At 39.3% G+C, this 18,432-nt stretch overlaps 1 protein-coding gene across 2 annotated transcripts in view; it reads right to left on the reverse strand.

Annotated features, from left to right (window-relative positions):
* The window catches only part of LOC124714218 (protein argonaute-2), a 216,240-nt gene that overhangs the window by 33,234 nt on the left and 164,574 nt on the right, over window positions 1–18,432 (reverse strand). For both annotated transcript variants that reach the window (XM_047243003.1, XM_047243004.1), the window contains exons 13-15: window positions 9,295–9,479; window positions 2,782–2,878; window positions 1,614–1,720 (exon numbers count right to left, since the gene is read on the reverse strand). In XM_047243003.1, coding sequence (XP_047098959.1) covers window positions 1,614–1,720; window positions 2,782–2,878; window positions 9,295–9,479 — 389 coding nt within the window. The remainder of the gene's footprint in view (window positions 1–1,613; window positions 1,721–2,781; window positions 2,879–9,294; window positions 9,480–18,432) is intronic.

Consider the following 18,432-nt stretch of genomic DNA (forward strand, 5'->3'; position numbering starts at 1 on the left):
TTCAAGAGATATAAGTTCAAAATTTCCAAGATTGTAACCCAAACACTTACACATTTTGCACATACCATCCACCTTACACTATTTACTCAACCAGCACCACAATCTTCAGCAGATTTGAGAATGAATCTCCTGTTCATTGGTGTGTTTGACATTTCTAAGTGTTATTTTGGCACAACATCCACTTTTGGACCAAACATTATGACATCTACTTCCCTTCCTTTTTTAGTTCATAGTGTAACTTTACTTTCACAACCTACACAATGACAGTCATGCAGTTTCTGCTGATGTCTAAGTGCTCTGTCAGTTAGCTTGTGTATGAGAAAAATGGTTTCTGCTTGTGTATTTCTGTAATTTCATGATAAATAACACTTTTAAGACCAAACCTTTAACTTGCGTACATTTTATTCATTATTTAACTTATGTCCAAGACTAATCTGTCATCTGGAATCTTACAACGCGCTATTACATTCAATCTGTAATCACATATACTGCCTGGCAACTAATATTGTTACTTTTGTCAGGTGGGAACTTTAAAAAAATAGTCATGTAAATACTCAAAGCTGAACTGACAGCTCATGCTGGCTTCCATAGAAGACCAACTGTACTGAATCTAAGTATTCTAATGGCCCATAGTGTACACTGATTCGACTTCCACGACCATGTTGCAAATACATGCTGGCTTTCACAGAAAACCAAATGTAATGCATCTATGCATTCTGGTGAACACCGATTCAGTTTCCACGACCAAGTTGTAAACACACACCTCAATTGTATTACTAGCATACTACAATGGCATTGGCACTATAAATGATTCATTCATTTTCAAAGTTACATTTTTTTCAAAGTATTACATGTTACAAACATGAGTGATGCACAAACACAATTGTAAACCCACCAAGTTTGCATTGTGCCCACCAATTGGCAGTGCAAATGCAGTGTCTTGACAAAATGGCAATAAAGCAATAAAAGAGTTTTGGTGTGTTGGAATATGTGAGATGTTTATCTATTACAACAGTGTAGTGTGAATTCTGAAGGAAATATGGAACAGAACCGCCATATAAGCAGAACACTGTGCATTGGTATTGATGATTTAGGGACACTGAATGTGTCTGTAAACAGAAATGTACCAATCAAAACAAGTGTGCCAGGTGCAGCCATGGAGAGCATGAAACATCACAATGCAGGAAGCACTTCAGAATGAACACTTCACCTACTTCCTCATTGGAGCATCGATGGAAAACCAGACAATGAACTCCTGCAACACTGGACTGGGTGTTGTGGTGAAGATGATATGGCTCTGTTCCCTTGGGCCTCCTGGTTGCCTGACCTAACACATGCCTTTTTCCTTTGGGGGTACATTAAGGACTGTGTTTACACACCGCCAGTGCCAAAAATTTGACAGGATGTTGTGACATAAATTATGGAACAAACTTGGATGTATGTCAAGGGTGCAAACTGAAAACTTGGTGAGTTTGTGGTTCTATTCATCCATAAATCATACCTTTACATGCAAAACTTTGAAAATATAGAGCTCTGAAAACAAATGAATTATTTGTAGCAGACCTGTATTAAGTTTGTATCACTCATATCTAACATGTTCATTCAGAACTCACCTAGTATGATGTCGCTTCTGGACAACAATGAAAGTTATCCCTGGTTTATAATCTCCTTCCAGCTTTATACATGCTTCACGGATTGCAGTTAGCTCATGCTGAAGAACCTGAAATTTATTTAGTTAAATTAAAATAATCTCTCTCACACAGAATGGGATTATAAATTACCGCAACAACAATTTGTGAGTAGATGAAAATCCTTGAGTAATCATGAAAGCAAGGTCTCACATTGTGTGTGTGTGTGTGTGTGTGTGTGTGTGCGCGTGGTTTTTTTTACCAACGGATAACCATCATAGGGTACAACGATCCATGTCTTCAACAAGCATTTTTTTTGTTTTTCTGATTTTAAGCTGCATTGTCTCATAAACACCCCTTATACAGCGTGCAGAAAAACAATCTGCTAATAAAGAGGGAGCAAGGCAAAGGATGCCAAATCAACCAAAATTTTAAAATAACGACAGAGTGGAAACTCACTCTTGTGGAGATATGGCCATTAAAATACTGTCAAAATTCATTAGCTTGCAGAAATTGGTCCAGTAATTAAAACTGTTTAGGTGTTCCATCAGCACTCTTATGCCTTACTAAGCTGCTGCTGTATCATGCTGCAGTTATGTTCCATTTCACTTGGTGCCAGAGTCAACACAAACACATATCCAAATTCTGGAGTTTTCAAAGTAATCTTAACAGTCAAAGGTGATAATGACATCCTTTAAAACATTTTATAGGACTGTGAACACCACCCAAGAAAGTGTTTTCCATTCTTATTTACTTAATTCTACTAGCAGTCTCCTGTCTCCTCCTCCATCCCCCAGTACATCTTTTCTCTTCCTTTTCTCCCGTCAGCCTCACTTATTTACTAGTAACAATAAAACTCTGCTACAGTTCATCCAAAATAGCATTATGAAAAAGAGGGGGACGAGGGGTGGGGGTGTTTAGAGGTGGGAGGCCACATACTTATGTAGATCCCGTTTCATCATTTCTAGCAAATCTGCTACACAATTTTGATAAAAGAAAATACATTTTTTGCATCTAAGAAACATAAAAAATAAAATAAATAATCTAAGAAACATCAATAATTTCTCAAATGTTAAATCACTCAAATTATTATCTGCAAAAAAGTATGATACCAGACACAAACTAAATATAATTAAAAACTGACACTACTCACATGAAGGAATTGTCCTTCTGACACACCATCTCTGTATAGTATGATACGGTGTGGTTTATAACCACCTGTGCTTTTATAAAACATTATCAGCAACTCTCTGTAAAATCAGAAAAAAATTAATTCTTGTAGAAACAGTACACCACACACTAGTTAGTGATATCAAGCGGAACTGAAGCTTGTAGAGTGGTTCACTGACATTTCAATCATCTCTAACTCAGAATAACTGAAAGCTACTGTTTTGGAGACAGTATTTCAAATTTGGCAGCCATTAATTTTGAGAAGAAAAATCACTATTTTCTTCTGAAGTGCACAACAGTAATTTTATAACCTTAAGTGCATAAACACAGCATTCACTTTAATTCTTTGTTGATAAACAAAGCTACACTAATAATATGTAACAGAAAGATAATACAATCATTACATGCCTGAAAAAGAAGTTATTTTATAGGCCTGCTCATGTAACATAATGTGTAGTGTCAGGGAAATACACACACACGAAAGGATTTAACATTTACAAGCTTTCAGAGCCAGTGGTCCCTTCTTCTGGGAGAAGATTTGAATGGAAGGAAAAGGGGTGAAGGAAAAGGACTGGAGAGGTTTAGAGAAAGGGGTATAGTTCAGAAAAGTCACCCAGAACCCCAGGTCAGGGGAGACTTACTGGATGGGATGAAAAGGAAACACTGATTGTTGGGGACTGCACCTGAGGAGATTTGAAAACCTGACAGCTTAAAGGTCGAAGAAAGACACGGTAAAATGCAAGTCAGATTACTACTAAAACATTATGCACGAGTTAATAAGAGTGAAAAGCTAAGTGCACTGTATGTAACAGAGGTGGGAGGGAGGGAGGGAGGGGGGGGGGGGGACGGCAAAAAGTAGACAAGTCAGAAAATGAAAAATGCAGAAAACTAAAATGGAGTGAAGAAAGGGTAGTTACTGGAATAAATGCTGAGATGGAAGGAATTAACGTAAATTAAGGCCAAGCGGGTGGCAAGAATCAAGGACATGTTGTAGTGCTAGCTCCCACATCCGGAGTTCTGAGAAATTGGTGTCTTTGGGAAGAATCCAGATGGCAAGTACGGTGCAACAGGCACCGTGGTCATGACTGTCATGTTTACAGCATGCTCTACAACAGGATATTGTGTGTTGCCTGTATACACCCCCTGCCTATGCCCATTCATCCTGACTGATAACTGAGTGATAGACATGCCAATGTAAAAGGCTGAACAGTATTTAGGTAACAGCTGGTATATGATGTATCGTTTCGCAAGCTGTTCTCTCTTTGGTAGTATATGTTTTGCCAGTTACAGGGCTGGAATAGGTGGCAGTAGGAGAGTGCATAGGACAAGTCTTGCAGCCGGGACAGTCACACGGGAAGGAGCCATAGGGTAGGGAGATGGGTACAGGAGCATAGGGTCTGGCAAGGATACAGCGGAGACTGGGAGGGCTATGAAAAGCTATTCTAGGTGTGGTGGGCAAAATCTCAGATAGAATGGATCTCATTTCAGGACACGATTTTAGGAAGCCATGGCCTTGTCGAAGTAGATGATTGATACATTTAAGACCAGGATAATACTGGGTGACTAGATGTGTGCACCGAATTTGTTTTTTGGAGGATTAGCATTAAAAAGATTGAATTTGATGGTCCAGGAAATCTGCTTCTGAACTATTGGGATAATTACATCCAGCGAAGACTGAAGTGAGAGTGGTGGTGTATTGCTGTAAAGAGTCTGCATTTGAAAAAAATTGTTTGCCTCGAATGCTAAGGCTGTGTGGGAGGAAACGTTTCACATGGAAAGATGGCAAACGTCAAAATGTTAGTGCTGTTGTTTGTTAGTAGGTTTGACGTGGATGGAAGTGTGTAGCTGGCCTTCGTGAGGATGAGATCAACATCAAGGAAAGTGGTATGGGATGCAGAATAGGACCATGTGAAATTTAATTAGGAGAAGGTATTTAGAGATTCCAGGAGTTTTAAAAGGCCGGCCTCACTATGAATCCATATGGCAAAGATGTCATCAATGTATCTAAACCAAACCAAGGGCTGAAGGCTTATGGATCCCAGGAAAGCCCCCACCAAGCGACCTATGAAAATTTTGACACAGGAAGCCATTGTGGTTTCAATGGCTGTACCCCTGATCTGTTTGTATGTCTGCCTCTCAAAGGTGAAATAATTGTTGGTAAGTATAAAATTGATTAAGTTGAGCAGGAAGGATGTCATAGACTTGGAATTAGGTGGGCACTGACTGAGGAAATGTTCAGCAACAGGCAGACCATGTACATAGGGGATGTTGGTATAGAGGGAGAGGGGATCAATGACGACAAGCAAGGTGTGTACTATCAAAGGGAGAGCCACCTGCACAATGACATGTCATATACCAACTGTTACGTAAACACTGTTTGGCCTTTTACATTGGCATGGCTACCAGCCAATTATCAGTCAGGATGAATGGGCATAGGCAGAGGGTGTATACAGACAACACACCATATCCTGTTGCAGAGCATTCTGTACAACATGACAGTCACGACCTCTGTGCCTGTTTCACCACACATTCCATCTGGATTTTTCCGTTAAGACACCAATTTCTCATAACTCTACAGGTGGGAACTAGCACTACAACATGTCCTTGGTTGTCACCACCCACCTGGTCTTAATTTACATTAATTCCTTCTGTCTCAGCATTTATTCACAGTAACTGCTCCTTTCTTCACTCTATTTTAGTTTTCTACATCTTCCACTAACTGAATTGTCTATTTTTTGCCGTCCCCCCTCCCTCTCTGTTACATACAATGCATTTAGCTTTCACTCTTATTAACTCGTGCACGATGTTTTAGTAGTAATCTCTGTCTTGCATATTACCCTGGCTTCCACCTTTAAGCTCCCAGGTTTTCAAATCTCGTCCGCTGCAGTCCCCTTTCAAATCTTGTCCACTGCAGTCCCCGACAATCAGTCTTTCCTTCTCATCCTAGTCATTAAGTCGCAAATGACCCAGGGTTCTGGATGACTTCTGAACTGTAACCCTTTCCTTAAACCTCTCTAGTCCTTTTCCTTCCCCTTTAACTCCTCTTCTGCCAGAAGAAGAAGCCACTGTCTCTGAAAGCTCGCAAACATTAAATTCTTTTGTGTGTGCATGTTCTCCTGCTGCACTTCGGTGAGTATATTTTTATCTATCCATTTACACTATTTCAATATAATAGAAGGAAACATTCCAAGTGGGAAAAATTATATATAAAAACAAAGATGAGGTGACTTACCGAACGAAAGCGCTGGCAGGTCGATAGACACACAAACAAACACAAACATACACACAAAATTCAAGCTTTCGCAACAAACTGTTGCCTCATCAGGAAAGAGGGAAGGAGAGGGGAAGACGAAAGGAAGTGGGTTTTAAGGGAGAGGGTAAGGAGTCATTCCAATCCCGGGAGCGGAAAGACTTACCTTAGGGGGAAAAAAGGACAGGTATACATTCGCACACACGCACATATCCATCCACACATACAGACACAAGCAGACATATGTCTGTCCTTTTTCCCCCCTAAGGTAAGTCTTTCCGCTCCCGGGATTGGAATGACTCCTTACCCTCTCCCTTAAAACCCACTTCCTTTCGTCTTCCCCTCTCCTTCCCTCTTTCCTGATGAGGCAACAGTTTGTTGCGAAAGCTTGAATTTTGTGTGTATGTTTGTGTTTGTTTGTGTGTCTATCGACCTGCCAGCGCTTTCGTTCGGTAAGTCACCTCATCTTCATTTACACTATATTATTGATAACTGATTACTTTCGTTGTTATAATGTGTAGTGTGCTAGCTTCGAAGATAGGGAGGTGAGGCAGACTTAGAACAAATCCACACAGCAGATTAATGACTGTGGGGTGGTATACCAGCTAGCTTCAGTGCAGTTTTTTAGGTGAATTCCCACATTTGTTTAAGGCAAATGCTCAGTTGATCCCCACATTGCTATTCAGAGAATACAATACACAAACAGTTAAAATACGATAACACACAGAAAAACATTTACACAGTTCATAGACAGATGGCGCACACAACTTCGCTGACGTAGGTTACCTGTATGGCTGTGTGCTGTCACGAAGCGCATCCAGGCATAAAGTTAAATAATAAAATGAAATTTGTCAAATCCTAAAACAGCACACCATGTACTACATGGGACAAATGCACCAGAAAAAGAAGAAAGGTCTATTTTATAAAATAATGTGCTAGAATCGAAAGATGTTTTCCCAGTAATTTATTAAGAGATTTGTATCTCTCTTCAGAACACCTTACACAGCTCAGACTTGCCATTCTAGGTATAGGTAACAGACTCTTCACTATGTCAGCATTAACTAAGTGCAGTACCACCCTGTGGTCATGTTGGAGTATAATAAACAGTTGTATTACACACACAATATTTACTGAAATAAAAACAGTGTACACTCATTAAAGCAGAAAACTAACTACACTTTTTAACAGAACAAATGCTTCCTGTCTCTTCGTTGGGTTTTTACACAACATCAAAGTCAAAGATAACTGAGGGGGGGGGGGGGGGGGGGGGAGTACAAATAAAAGAGCTGTTGTACACTTCCTTAACTTTTAAGTCTCAACTAGTTGAAACAATAACTTAGAGCTGTGAACACAGATTATATGGAACTGTGGCAGTAGGAGTTGTTGGACCAATTTGAAGGAGCAATGTAGTGCTTTTCAGTGTTTCCTCCACCTCTGCCTAACATATTCCTCACTTCGTATTTCTCAAAATTTTGCTAGTTTAACTAGTAACAAATCATTTTCCTACAATGATGCATTAATCTTCACTAACTTGTAATACAAGTAATTGTTTTAGTCGACAATGTCAGATTTCTCGATATTTTTGTGCAACAAATAGAACCAAAACTGATGGAGTTTGGGGGAGATCTTTAAAATGGTGTATCAACTAGACAGTGAATTTTCTGTTCTATACAGATATAAATAAAGTAATCACCAAATATGGCACTTATGGCACTTTAGCTTCACAAACATGTATACCAAAATAATGGTCGCTCTGTTTATTTTCCTGTCAGTCATATCAAAGGATGCATAATGTCACACAAGTGTTTCCGGCAGTAAAACAGAACACTGAGAATGTTTATTTCAACATTTATTCAATCCTGTTTTTATCATTTTGTGAATGACATTTGCAGAGGGAGCATGATCTGCTGCACAGACCAAGGCATAGGTTAGATTGAAACTAATTAGATGTCATGTTGATACTGAAGGCCCATATTTTTTTTTTTCATATTTACACTTACATTCTACAAAAATATTTAGTTTAAATGGTGCACTGGATTAAAGATCTCTCAAAGAGTTGACTACAATTGTTACTAGAATGAAGCGACCAACTGAGCAGTTCCATTCTGAATACATTCACACACTGCCCGTAAGTGTGCATTGCTGGGTTCAATTAGCAAGGTATAACAGTTTTACTATTTTTCTGTGCCTTTTGCAACTAGTTAAGGGCATTCTTTTGTGTTAAATGAACACACTGGGCACAGAAATAATGTAAACAATGAAAACAAATCCAGAAAGTCAGGTTACCAAATGCTGATTGCAACTGACTAGCAACCGGCATCTGAGGTAGCAGAGCGACATGACAACAGATAGCACACTGAGATGTGCTCTAATTTGATCATGCTGTAGTAGCTGTCCTTTAAACAACTCTCTGTTCCTCATTTTGTTGCCGGCGGAGTGGCCGTGCGGTTCTAGGCGCTACAGTCTGGAGCCAAGCGACCGCTACGGTCGCAGGTTCGAATCCTGCCTCGGGCATGGCTGTGTGTGATGTCCTTAGGTTAGTTAGGTTTAATTAGTTCTAAATTCTAGGCGATTGATGACCTCAGAAGTTAAGTCGCATAGTGCTCAGAGCCATTCGAACCTCATTTTGTTATACTGATCCAGGTACAATAATATGCCTTCCTGCACAGCTCTGGTGGGAAAATCAACAACAGAACTTAGGTTATGTGTTTAGTAATGGGGCCTGTAAATGTGTTTATTATATCCGTATAATCTGTAAATTAGGCACAACTTCCGATGAACCGGAGCTTCTGTACATCCTTTTGCACAATTTACAACCTGCACTTTTTAACTGTGGGAACAACAATTTTCATCATTGTGTACACTTCTACCCACAGTCAAATGACTATTGAAGTAAAGACTTGTAGCTTTATGAACAATCAATAGATGGCAGTACAGTCACACAACTTTGTTCTGAACTGCCAACCAATATAAACAAATGGAATTTACTTTTAAAATACATATCATACAATATCTGATGCATGTAGAATCAGGTCACGAGGGGTGTAATTATGTATCTATTCCTACATTAACACAAATTTCGAAGAATCGGCGATTTTAGAACCCATATAAAAATGAAAATAACTATCTGTTCTACAGCACACAAAATTATTTACTTTTTCTCACTGCTAAGGTGCACAACAAAGCACTCTGCTATATTTAATTGTTCAAACAAGAAGATAATCCAAAAAAGAAGATAGTCCTAACCTGACCATACTGCTCAGTTCTTGGATGATTTCCTGGCGGTGCTGCTGGACTCTAACTGTTGCTGCATATCTTGAAGGGTGAGCATCCATTGAACCTACAACAGCTGCTATAGAAGGTTTCTTGTTATCACCTGCAGGAGGATGGGTGACATCTGCACCCAAAAATATTACTGGCTCATTGAACACCTGCAAATACATTAAGAAACATTATCTCTGTAATTCAAGCTGTCCTACCAAGTAAATCGTAACTATAGCTTAAAAATTATTATAACGTTCAAAAATTACTGAACAATCAAGCTTCACAGAGTTAGAGGTGGGACGAGGGTGAGGATAAGAAAACACAGATTCCACTAGTATAACTGATAATAGTTGTCCAAAATACTAAAATTCCCACACCTTCACTGACTATTTTTACTACTCACTTTAGACTACAAATGAAAAAAATAAGACAAAAAATAACAAGACAATACTGCTCCTTTTGGAAAAATAAACATGATGCTGATCAGAATGCTCCTTCCATTGCAAAGGCAGTATCTGCATCAATTTGAAAGCAATTCCAGTTTACACTGTGGTAGTGCCAGAATAGAATTTATGTTTCTGTGGAAAGAAAACCTAAATGCAATACAGAATAAGAGGCGATAAAAAGTGGTGCTCAACTATAAGAACGGAGTTTGCTGGAACAGCAAACATGATCAATATGTTTGAATGAGCAAACAACTACAAACATAACATTAGTAAACATCTTTATAGAGTAACACACATTGTGTTGTTGCATAATGTATAGACTTATTTCTGAATGAAGAAAAAAGTAACAGACTAAAATGTAGACAAATATATTTAGAAGTGACTAAACTTATCAGATATCCTTTCATAACATCAGAGTAGTTAATACATATATGCAATACATATGACCAGGTTACATTAACAGTAGATGTAGCAGTTAATACATATAAGCAATAAATATGGCCGGGTTACACTAACAACACATGAGGCAAATATTAACTTATACTTAGCATCAATAGGCCTAGCCACTAAGGGCAGGTTTAAACCAAAGACGGAAACAGGTACCGTATTTACTCGAATCTAAGCCGCACTTTTTTTTCCGGTTTTTGTAATCCAAAAAACCGCCTGCGGCTTAGAATCGAGTGCAAAGCAAGCGGAAGTTATGAAAAATGTTCGTACGTGCCGCCACAACTAACTTCTGCCGTCGAATATATGTAGCGCTACGCAGGCATGCTTTGTAGGCACAAAGATAAATACTGGCGCCAAAACCTCTGCGTCAGTAAATAAATTTTTTAAAAAAAAGTGGAAGACGAGCTTTTTTTCTCCGCCGCAAGTTTAGACCACTGCATTTTCATACATTATCCAACGAAGTAAATACAAACTCCGTATTGTTCATCTTCGAATGTAGCAGTATTTCAGTGTACTACGAAAATCTGACTGGCAAGACTGTTTGGGATGTTTGTCAATTTGGCCAACTCTACGTTCTGAATTTTTCCTATCTGTGAGAAGAGATGGTTGCTAATAGGAACCTGATGAAATTTGAATCACATACAGTATTCTCTTCACCATAAGAATAATACGAATATAAACATTTTGCCATGTATTCTTTCGTGTTTGCTGCTATCTCATTTAAATCCTGTCTGCCTAATAAACTACGAAACTAGAGTGAGACAACAGCAAACGCGGAAGAATATACGTATCGTGTCATGTTTATATTCGTATTATTCTTATGCCTAATAGTGATACTGTCAGAAATGAAGCACGGCAAGTGACTAGATTTTTAAATCTAAGATGACTCTAATTTCTGTGCAGAATTTGATGTAATAAAGAAGCGGCCGCAAAGATTTTCAAACGGAGAAAAATTTTCGCCTAACTCTCATTCAGACCATGTTCTATCATACGCAGTCTATTATTTGATTCTTGTTGATCATTATCAAAGAAAGCAGCAGTAAGTAACAACAAATAGCAGTCTCTTGCCATTGTTTCGCTAATGAGACGATTCCTCTCTCTCTCTTTTTTTTTTTTTTTAAATTGTACGCGCACAAAAGCAAGCCGTGCCGCGACCCGCGACAGGCCGTAAACACGCACTATCAGAATGCGACAAACAATGCATGACACAGTGCAGTAATGCGTTTTCAGCTTAAGAGTGACGCAAACACCTATAACAAAGAAAACGGCATTTATCAGATCAATGCAAAATAAGCAATCGATTCAAACCAGACGAAGCACGTGAAAAAGGAAGGGTATCCGTATAAATACGGACGGAGCGCCTGACGCATAGCAATGGCTACGTGGTAAAGCTTAACTGTTAAGCTTACGACTCGAACCAAACTACTGTAGCTGTATCGTCATTCATTCGAACTAAATTGTGTCTCATATTACAATGGACCAACTTTGTTTCGATTTGGAGGTGCGGCCTAAAACTTTTCTCTCCCCTTGAATTTAGAGTCTCAAATTTCAGGTGCGGCTTAGATTCGGGAAATTTTTTTTCCTTTATTTCGAGTCTCATTTTTCAGGTGCGGCTTAGATTCGAGTGCGGCTTAGATTTGAGTAAATACGGTATACTGTGTGATATGATAAATTAGGCAATTCTGTTTTCCACTGCTATCTAAATTAAGGCGTATATAATAAGCCATCCCGACAGAGTAAAATATGCTGTATCCAGATTGAAACTCAAATCTTGATTTTATGCAGATAACACAATACCAACTGATCAGTAAAAACTGTACTAGCACTCCAAGTCTTAATCTAAAATCTTGTCAGTGTGTCTACCACTTTTCCACAAATGACTCACATTTTTGAATTATGGTTAAAAAAAATTAAGTAAAAATATCACATAATTGCAGTGATGGACTAAGCCTGCTTTGGTGAAATTAAGTAAGGCCACCCGACCTGCTTAGGAATTGATGTATTTGTACTGTACATTTCGTAGAAAACGAATAATATAGGCATAATGGTTGACACAAATATAAAGCATTTTTAATTCGTGTACTATATGCTCTCATTGTTGTAATATACAAACTTAAAGACACTGGTGAGAAACTAAGAATACAAATCAGCATTTAGCACAGCAACCACCACACAAGAGTGCAAAGAAATAATAAAGAATAGCGTCAGACTATTTCCTTTATTTTATATGTTTGGAAACAATGCTTGTATACTTGTAACACCAGTTTCATAACCTTAGTACTTGGTAAAAGTTATTGATATTAATATGGTACATGTTTCTGTGCCTTTATTTTGCTGAAATTCCCAATAACGTCACTGAAATCTATTTCATTTGACACTTATATTTGTTCTCTAATGAATCAGTAACAACTAGTTAATCTGCCCATCTTCTAACTTTAAAGATAACTTTTTATTAGCTTCAGTTGAGAAAAACTTTTCTCGCATGATGTGACAGACACAAAAAGTACTGAATTATAAGTTATGTACATGGTAATGATTCACTGAAGTTCCATTCAGTCATAAACTGAAGGGTTGCCTGGGCTATTCGTCTAGCAGCAACACCCACACTTGTATCGACTCGTGTAGACACCTATGATAACTTTATTTCTTGCATCATTTACTTCTTATCAAACTCATTGTAAATTTCTACTAGATTCTTCAGTGCTACAGCCAGTGTGTCACTGGAAGCTTCAAGTAAAAATTTTGGTGATTTCCTTCATGACTATTCTTGGATAAATCGGTCTACACATTCAGACAATAATTGACAAACTTTTTTCTGAATCGATAATTCTGTGTCATGAGCTAGTTCAACCAACATTGCTTTCTTTTCCCTCATTGATCAACGTGAATGTTCATAGCATTGCTGTCTAACTGTGTCAAACAGAAAGTGAAAAAGGTCTTCTTGTCAGAGAAATGAAATTGTCAGCACAAGAAAGAGAGTTTGATGATGTCTTAAATATACATTTTCGTATTTAGTCTATTATAATAATTTACTTCATTTTGTACATGTTTGTGATGATTTCAAAGTTGTCTGAATCCAAGAGTAATCCATAATACCGCTAAAAGCAGTCAATATCACTGTTTTAAAACGGACCTCTTGTCATTATAGGGAAATAAGATCAGACTGACAAGAAGCCCCTTTACAAAACCTCACAGCTGTGAATACAATGCTTCAGAAAATAGCATCTCCATTATTTTACAGGCATTTTAACGAACTGGGAGTAATTTTGTATAAAAGAAGAACATTTTAAGATTAAAATAAAACCAATCATAGCAAGTGGTCCCTTGTTACATTACAGTGCTTCATTCATGATGGTACGCACCAGTACCTCTGATGAAAAAAAGCGTTATAATAAAGTTCTGAGACTTTTAAAGTCCAAATAAACACAATATCCCCCCCCCCCCCCCCCCCGGGTAGGTCACAGCACCAAAATATCTCTCCCCCCCCCCCCCCCCCCCCCTCTTCTTCTTTTTAAAGTCAAGCACCGATTAGAGGTACACATGCCTACTCATAATGCCAATTTGCAGTTCTCCAAAGCTACACACATTGTTGGTATCGACATGGGCCACCACCTGCAGTTGGCTGCACCCTGTACTCTTCATGGCATCTGGAAGCACCCTTCCCACATCTGGAATGACTGCCTCCGGTATGCACACAGAGAGCACACTGGCTTCCTTCCCCTCATTGGCAGCCATGGTCCTAGGGGACCCCATTACGCGCCTAATGTTGGGAGATCCCAACCACCAGCAAACCCACCCTCTGTGAATGCCCAGACCTCGCAGGCCAAGAAGCTTCCTCTGGAACAGGATGGAAGACTGCATCCAGATCAGAGACCTCATCAGCCACAGATAACACCCGAAACCTGTTTGGCAAACGAACCGGGGAGGCCCTGCGATCAGCCCATCGGAAAGTCTTTCGCTGCCTGCCAGACTTTGGAATGATCCCCCACTCGACCACCGGTGAGGACTCAACTTCAGTGCAGGCAATACCCGGGGCAGTCACAGCAGTGGACCGGTCGGAGGACACGTGGGACATGCTTGATGTCCCTCGCATACCCACATCCGACCCCCCACAGTGATGCCCCTTGGCAGCAGCCTCAAGCTATGTGATTGAAGCCAACACAGCCTGGAGCTGTGAGCGAAGAGTCAACAACTCAGCTTGCATCTGTACACAGCAATCATAGTTCCTATCCATTATTGAAGTCTCCAGTTTGAAGCTTGTAAAAATATGTGATAAATGAATGGTGAACTTGCCTTATTAGCAGCAGGAACTTGCGGTGCACTGTCGCTGGTGGTCAAACCGACACTGAGCTGTTCTAACCAAAACAAACATCGATCTAGTAAAGTCATCAGAAGATTAAAACGAACTGCAAAACGATTTAGCCAAGATATCTGTTTGGCACGAAAATTGGCAATTGACCCAAAATAATGAGGTCAACTGCATGAATGCAAAAAGGAATCCATTAAACTTCGGTTACATGATAAATCAATCAACTCTCAAGGCTGTAAATTCAATTAAATACCTAGAAATTACAATTACTAACAACTTAAATTGAAAGAAAAAATAGAAAATGTGAAGGAGGCAAACCAATGACTGTGTTTTATTGGCGACCGACTTAGAAGAAGCAACAGATCTTCTACAGGATTGCCAACACTACACTTGTCCATCATCATTTGGAGTAGAAACTGCTGTGTGGAGTGGGATCCTTACCAGATAGGATTAACGGAGTACATCAAGAAAGTTCAAAGAAGGGCATTTTTGTATTACTGAGAAATAGGAGAGTAAGTGCCATGGTCATGATACAGGATTTGGTGTGGACCTCATTAAAGCAAAGGTGTTTCTTGTTGCGGCAAGATCTTCTCACAAAATTTTAATCACTCAACTTACTCCCCTGAACATAAAATTTTATGCTGACCTACGTAGGGAGAAACAATCGCCATAATAAAATAGGGAAATCAGAGCTCGCGCAGAAAGATATAGGTGTTCGTTTTTCCACATGCTGTTTGAGAGTGGAATAACAGAGAATTATTGTGAAGATAATTCAATGAACCTCTACCAAGTACTTAAGTGTGATTTGCAGAGTAGCCATGTGGATATAGATGTAAACTGTGATCATTCCACAACTACAATATCTGCACGCAATGGGGGGAGGTTCAGAAGCTGGGTCTGTGGGTACCGAATGCTCTAAGTCAAAATCACAGAAATCAGTGGGTGGCCATATGTGCATCTCTGCTTGCTTGTCATCAATTGGGTAGTGAACAATGCCTACCATTTCTATCCTGTACTGTTACTAGTGATGAGAGACAGTGTCTTTATACAAAAACAAGGAAAAGAAAGGAATGGCTGAGCCCAAACAAGGTAGCAACACCCCTTACAAAGACCTGTGTGTATTGACAAAAGATAATGTTATGTATGTGGTGGAATAGCGATGGTGTCGTGTACTACAAATTGCATCCCAAAGGTGTAACTATCATTGCTGACATTTATAGTCAACAACTGAGATGTCTTACACATACAAGAGTGCGTCAAGTGATGCTATTCCACGATAACGCCCACCCACAGTCTGCTTCACTCGCAAAAAAAAAAAAACCACCTCTGTACAGGAGTTGGGTTGGGAAGTCATTCTGCAACCATCTTATTCAGCTGATCTTTCACCCTCAGATTTTCATCTTTTCCACTCTCTAAAAACCTTCCAGGAACTCCTTTTCAAATGAAAATATGCTCCAAACATGGCTTGCTGAGTTCTTTGGCTCAAAATCACACAATTTCTACAATTGCGAATTCGAAAGAAGTTAGCCCAGTGTTGGCAGACTGTTGTAAATAGTGAAGAAGTTGTAAATAGCGTTGTATATGTAGATAGTGAAATCACATATTAGGACAAGCAAGCTTGCTGTGGATGTAGTATCAAGGTGTGCCTTGGATGGATCTTGGATATCTTTCAAAGTGCTCACATTTTCTTTTATGACTTTAACTGAATTCTAATGAGCACTCCAGCAAGTATCAGACAGTAGTTACAAACTTTTTCCTTTTTTCTACAAGGAATTCTCGTCTCCATGTACAAGACGACACATGAACTTCACAAAGATTCGAGAAATGATTAGAACATGGACTGAACAGAACTTTCGGATTTACTTCTTCATTTTTTTGTTGTACTCCTCTGTGTACACCTGACCCTGATGCAGCATTGTCATAGCTTTGAGCCCTGCACAACACAATGTCCAGCCCATCTTTTTCCAGCTCAATACTAGACTGGATCATATTTTGCCATCAACTGCATCAATTCTCAGAAATTTCCTCTGTTTTCCCATCAAATGTCTTCATGATGACTGCAGGAAATGTTCTGCTGGACTGGAAATAGTGTATGATCTAAAAGGCGATGAAAAATTATTCCCCAGTTCTGAGTCTCATCATTACCAATCTTCTGATTATCTTTGTTAATGGTTTTATAAATGCATGTTCAGGCAGTGTTCCATACGTTTATGGCTATGGATTTGATTTCCACCAATGACAGAAGCCAAAAATAAATATATTTTTGTTGCTATCATCCTCGGAGGTGAATAACTGGCAGCAAAAAAAATACATCTTCTTTGTTGATGGTCTTGTTCAAATATGAGTAAAACCTTGGTTGGTTCTGGTATATAAAATCTATATGACTAAAAGCTGATCTTGATACTACAGTTGGTAAAAATCATTGCTTCAATCTAGATGACTCCGCTCTGGTTCATCTAATCAGATTTTCATATTCATAAAATAAACTACACAGGGTGTCCCAGGAGAAATGACCAATGTTCAGGGTTATGACAGGTACAATCATTTGAAGCAAAATTCTAGCAAACATGGGCTCTGAAATGCATACCTTCAGAGCTATGAGGACTAGAGTTCAGTGGAAGAACCATGTTTCACAGCAGCGAAGGTGAACAAGTGCTCATAGCTCTTAGTATCCACTTTAGAGCCCATGTTTACTGTACCTTTTTTTAATTTTGATCTATACTATCACCTCTCAAAAGATGGAACATAAAGGGCTTGCAGTAGAAGACTTTTGTTTCACAGTGTCAAAGGTGAACAAGCGCTCATGCTTACTAGAATTTAATGGTACAAATGATTGTCCCTGTCATATTCCTGTATACTGGTCATTCGTCCTGGGACACCCTGTATAATAATTATGTATAACCTTTGAAAAAGTAATTTTTTGAATGTAATACTTAGTTAAAAAATTGATAATCACCTGTAAGCTCTTCGTTGCACTTACGTGCATATTTTTAAACTGTACTGTGTACATGGCATAGGTATGGAATAGAGTTTCATGTAGAATAATTGTGTCTAGCAGACAACTGGTTATCATTCAACAGTTTTTAGATTTCATGCAAAACTTTACAAAAATTTTAAGAATTCTGAAAACACCCATTCACAGTTTCCATTGTAGAATTATTAGTAGGTAGGTAGGTACCTACGTACATTTGTATTTTGAATACATATGGGGCTTTGTACTCCAAACTGCTTTTTATTTACTGAACATATCTTGGCCTTTTTTGGCTTTTGATTAAAATTGGCCTGGACCCTCAAGATTTGGAGCCCCCCCCCCCCCCCCCTTGATCCAGAGGTCCCTCCCAGCCCAGGTTCCCGTACACAGAGCATAGACATTGATTTACCAGTGGAAAAGTTACAATGCGCATTTCAGTAGTGACAGTCCCCTCTGGCCAAGGTGTGCACAAGCCAGTTTCCTGGTTACTGACAAACAATGTTCCCTCCAGTGTCCAGACTGGGCATTCAAGAATTTTGTATGTGTACAGCTGGGTTACCTTCAGTCAAGTTGGTTGCAATGTAGTCATGCCATGTGGTACTCTGCTGCCGCACAGTTCTGTGCACATGAAACAGTCTCTCTGCTCCCAGTCCAGCCCTTGCAAGCAACGCCATCAGGCACCAACCCTATCAGCATCAATCCTTTCATTGCTAACCCTGTTGTCAAAGACGTCGGCGCTGGCCCTGTTACAGCCGGTCCTCCATTCATCACTAACCCTGTCATTGATGATGCTGGCATTCTCATCTGTCCAGTCATCACCAACCCTGCCACAGTCGGCCCTCTTGACATTGCCACCTAGTTGATGCTGATGTCAGGTCTCTCGTCAGTGTAGTGGTCGCTGGCCCTGTCACGGCTGACACTCTCGATGATTCTGATGTTGCTGCCTC

Source organism: Schistocerca piceifrons, chromosome 1, assembly GCF_021461385.2.
Source record: "Schistocerca piceifrons isolate TAMUIC-IGC-003096 chromosome 1, iqSchPice1.1, whole genome shotgun sequence".
Classification (NCBI taxonomy): Eukaryota; Metazoa; Arthropoda; class Insecta; order Orthoptera; family Acrididae; genus Schistocerca; species Schistocerca piceifrons.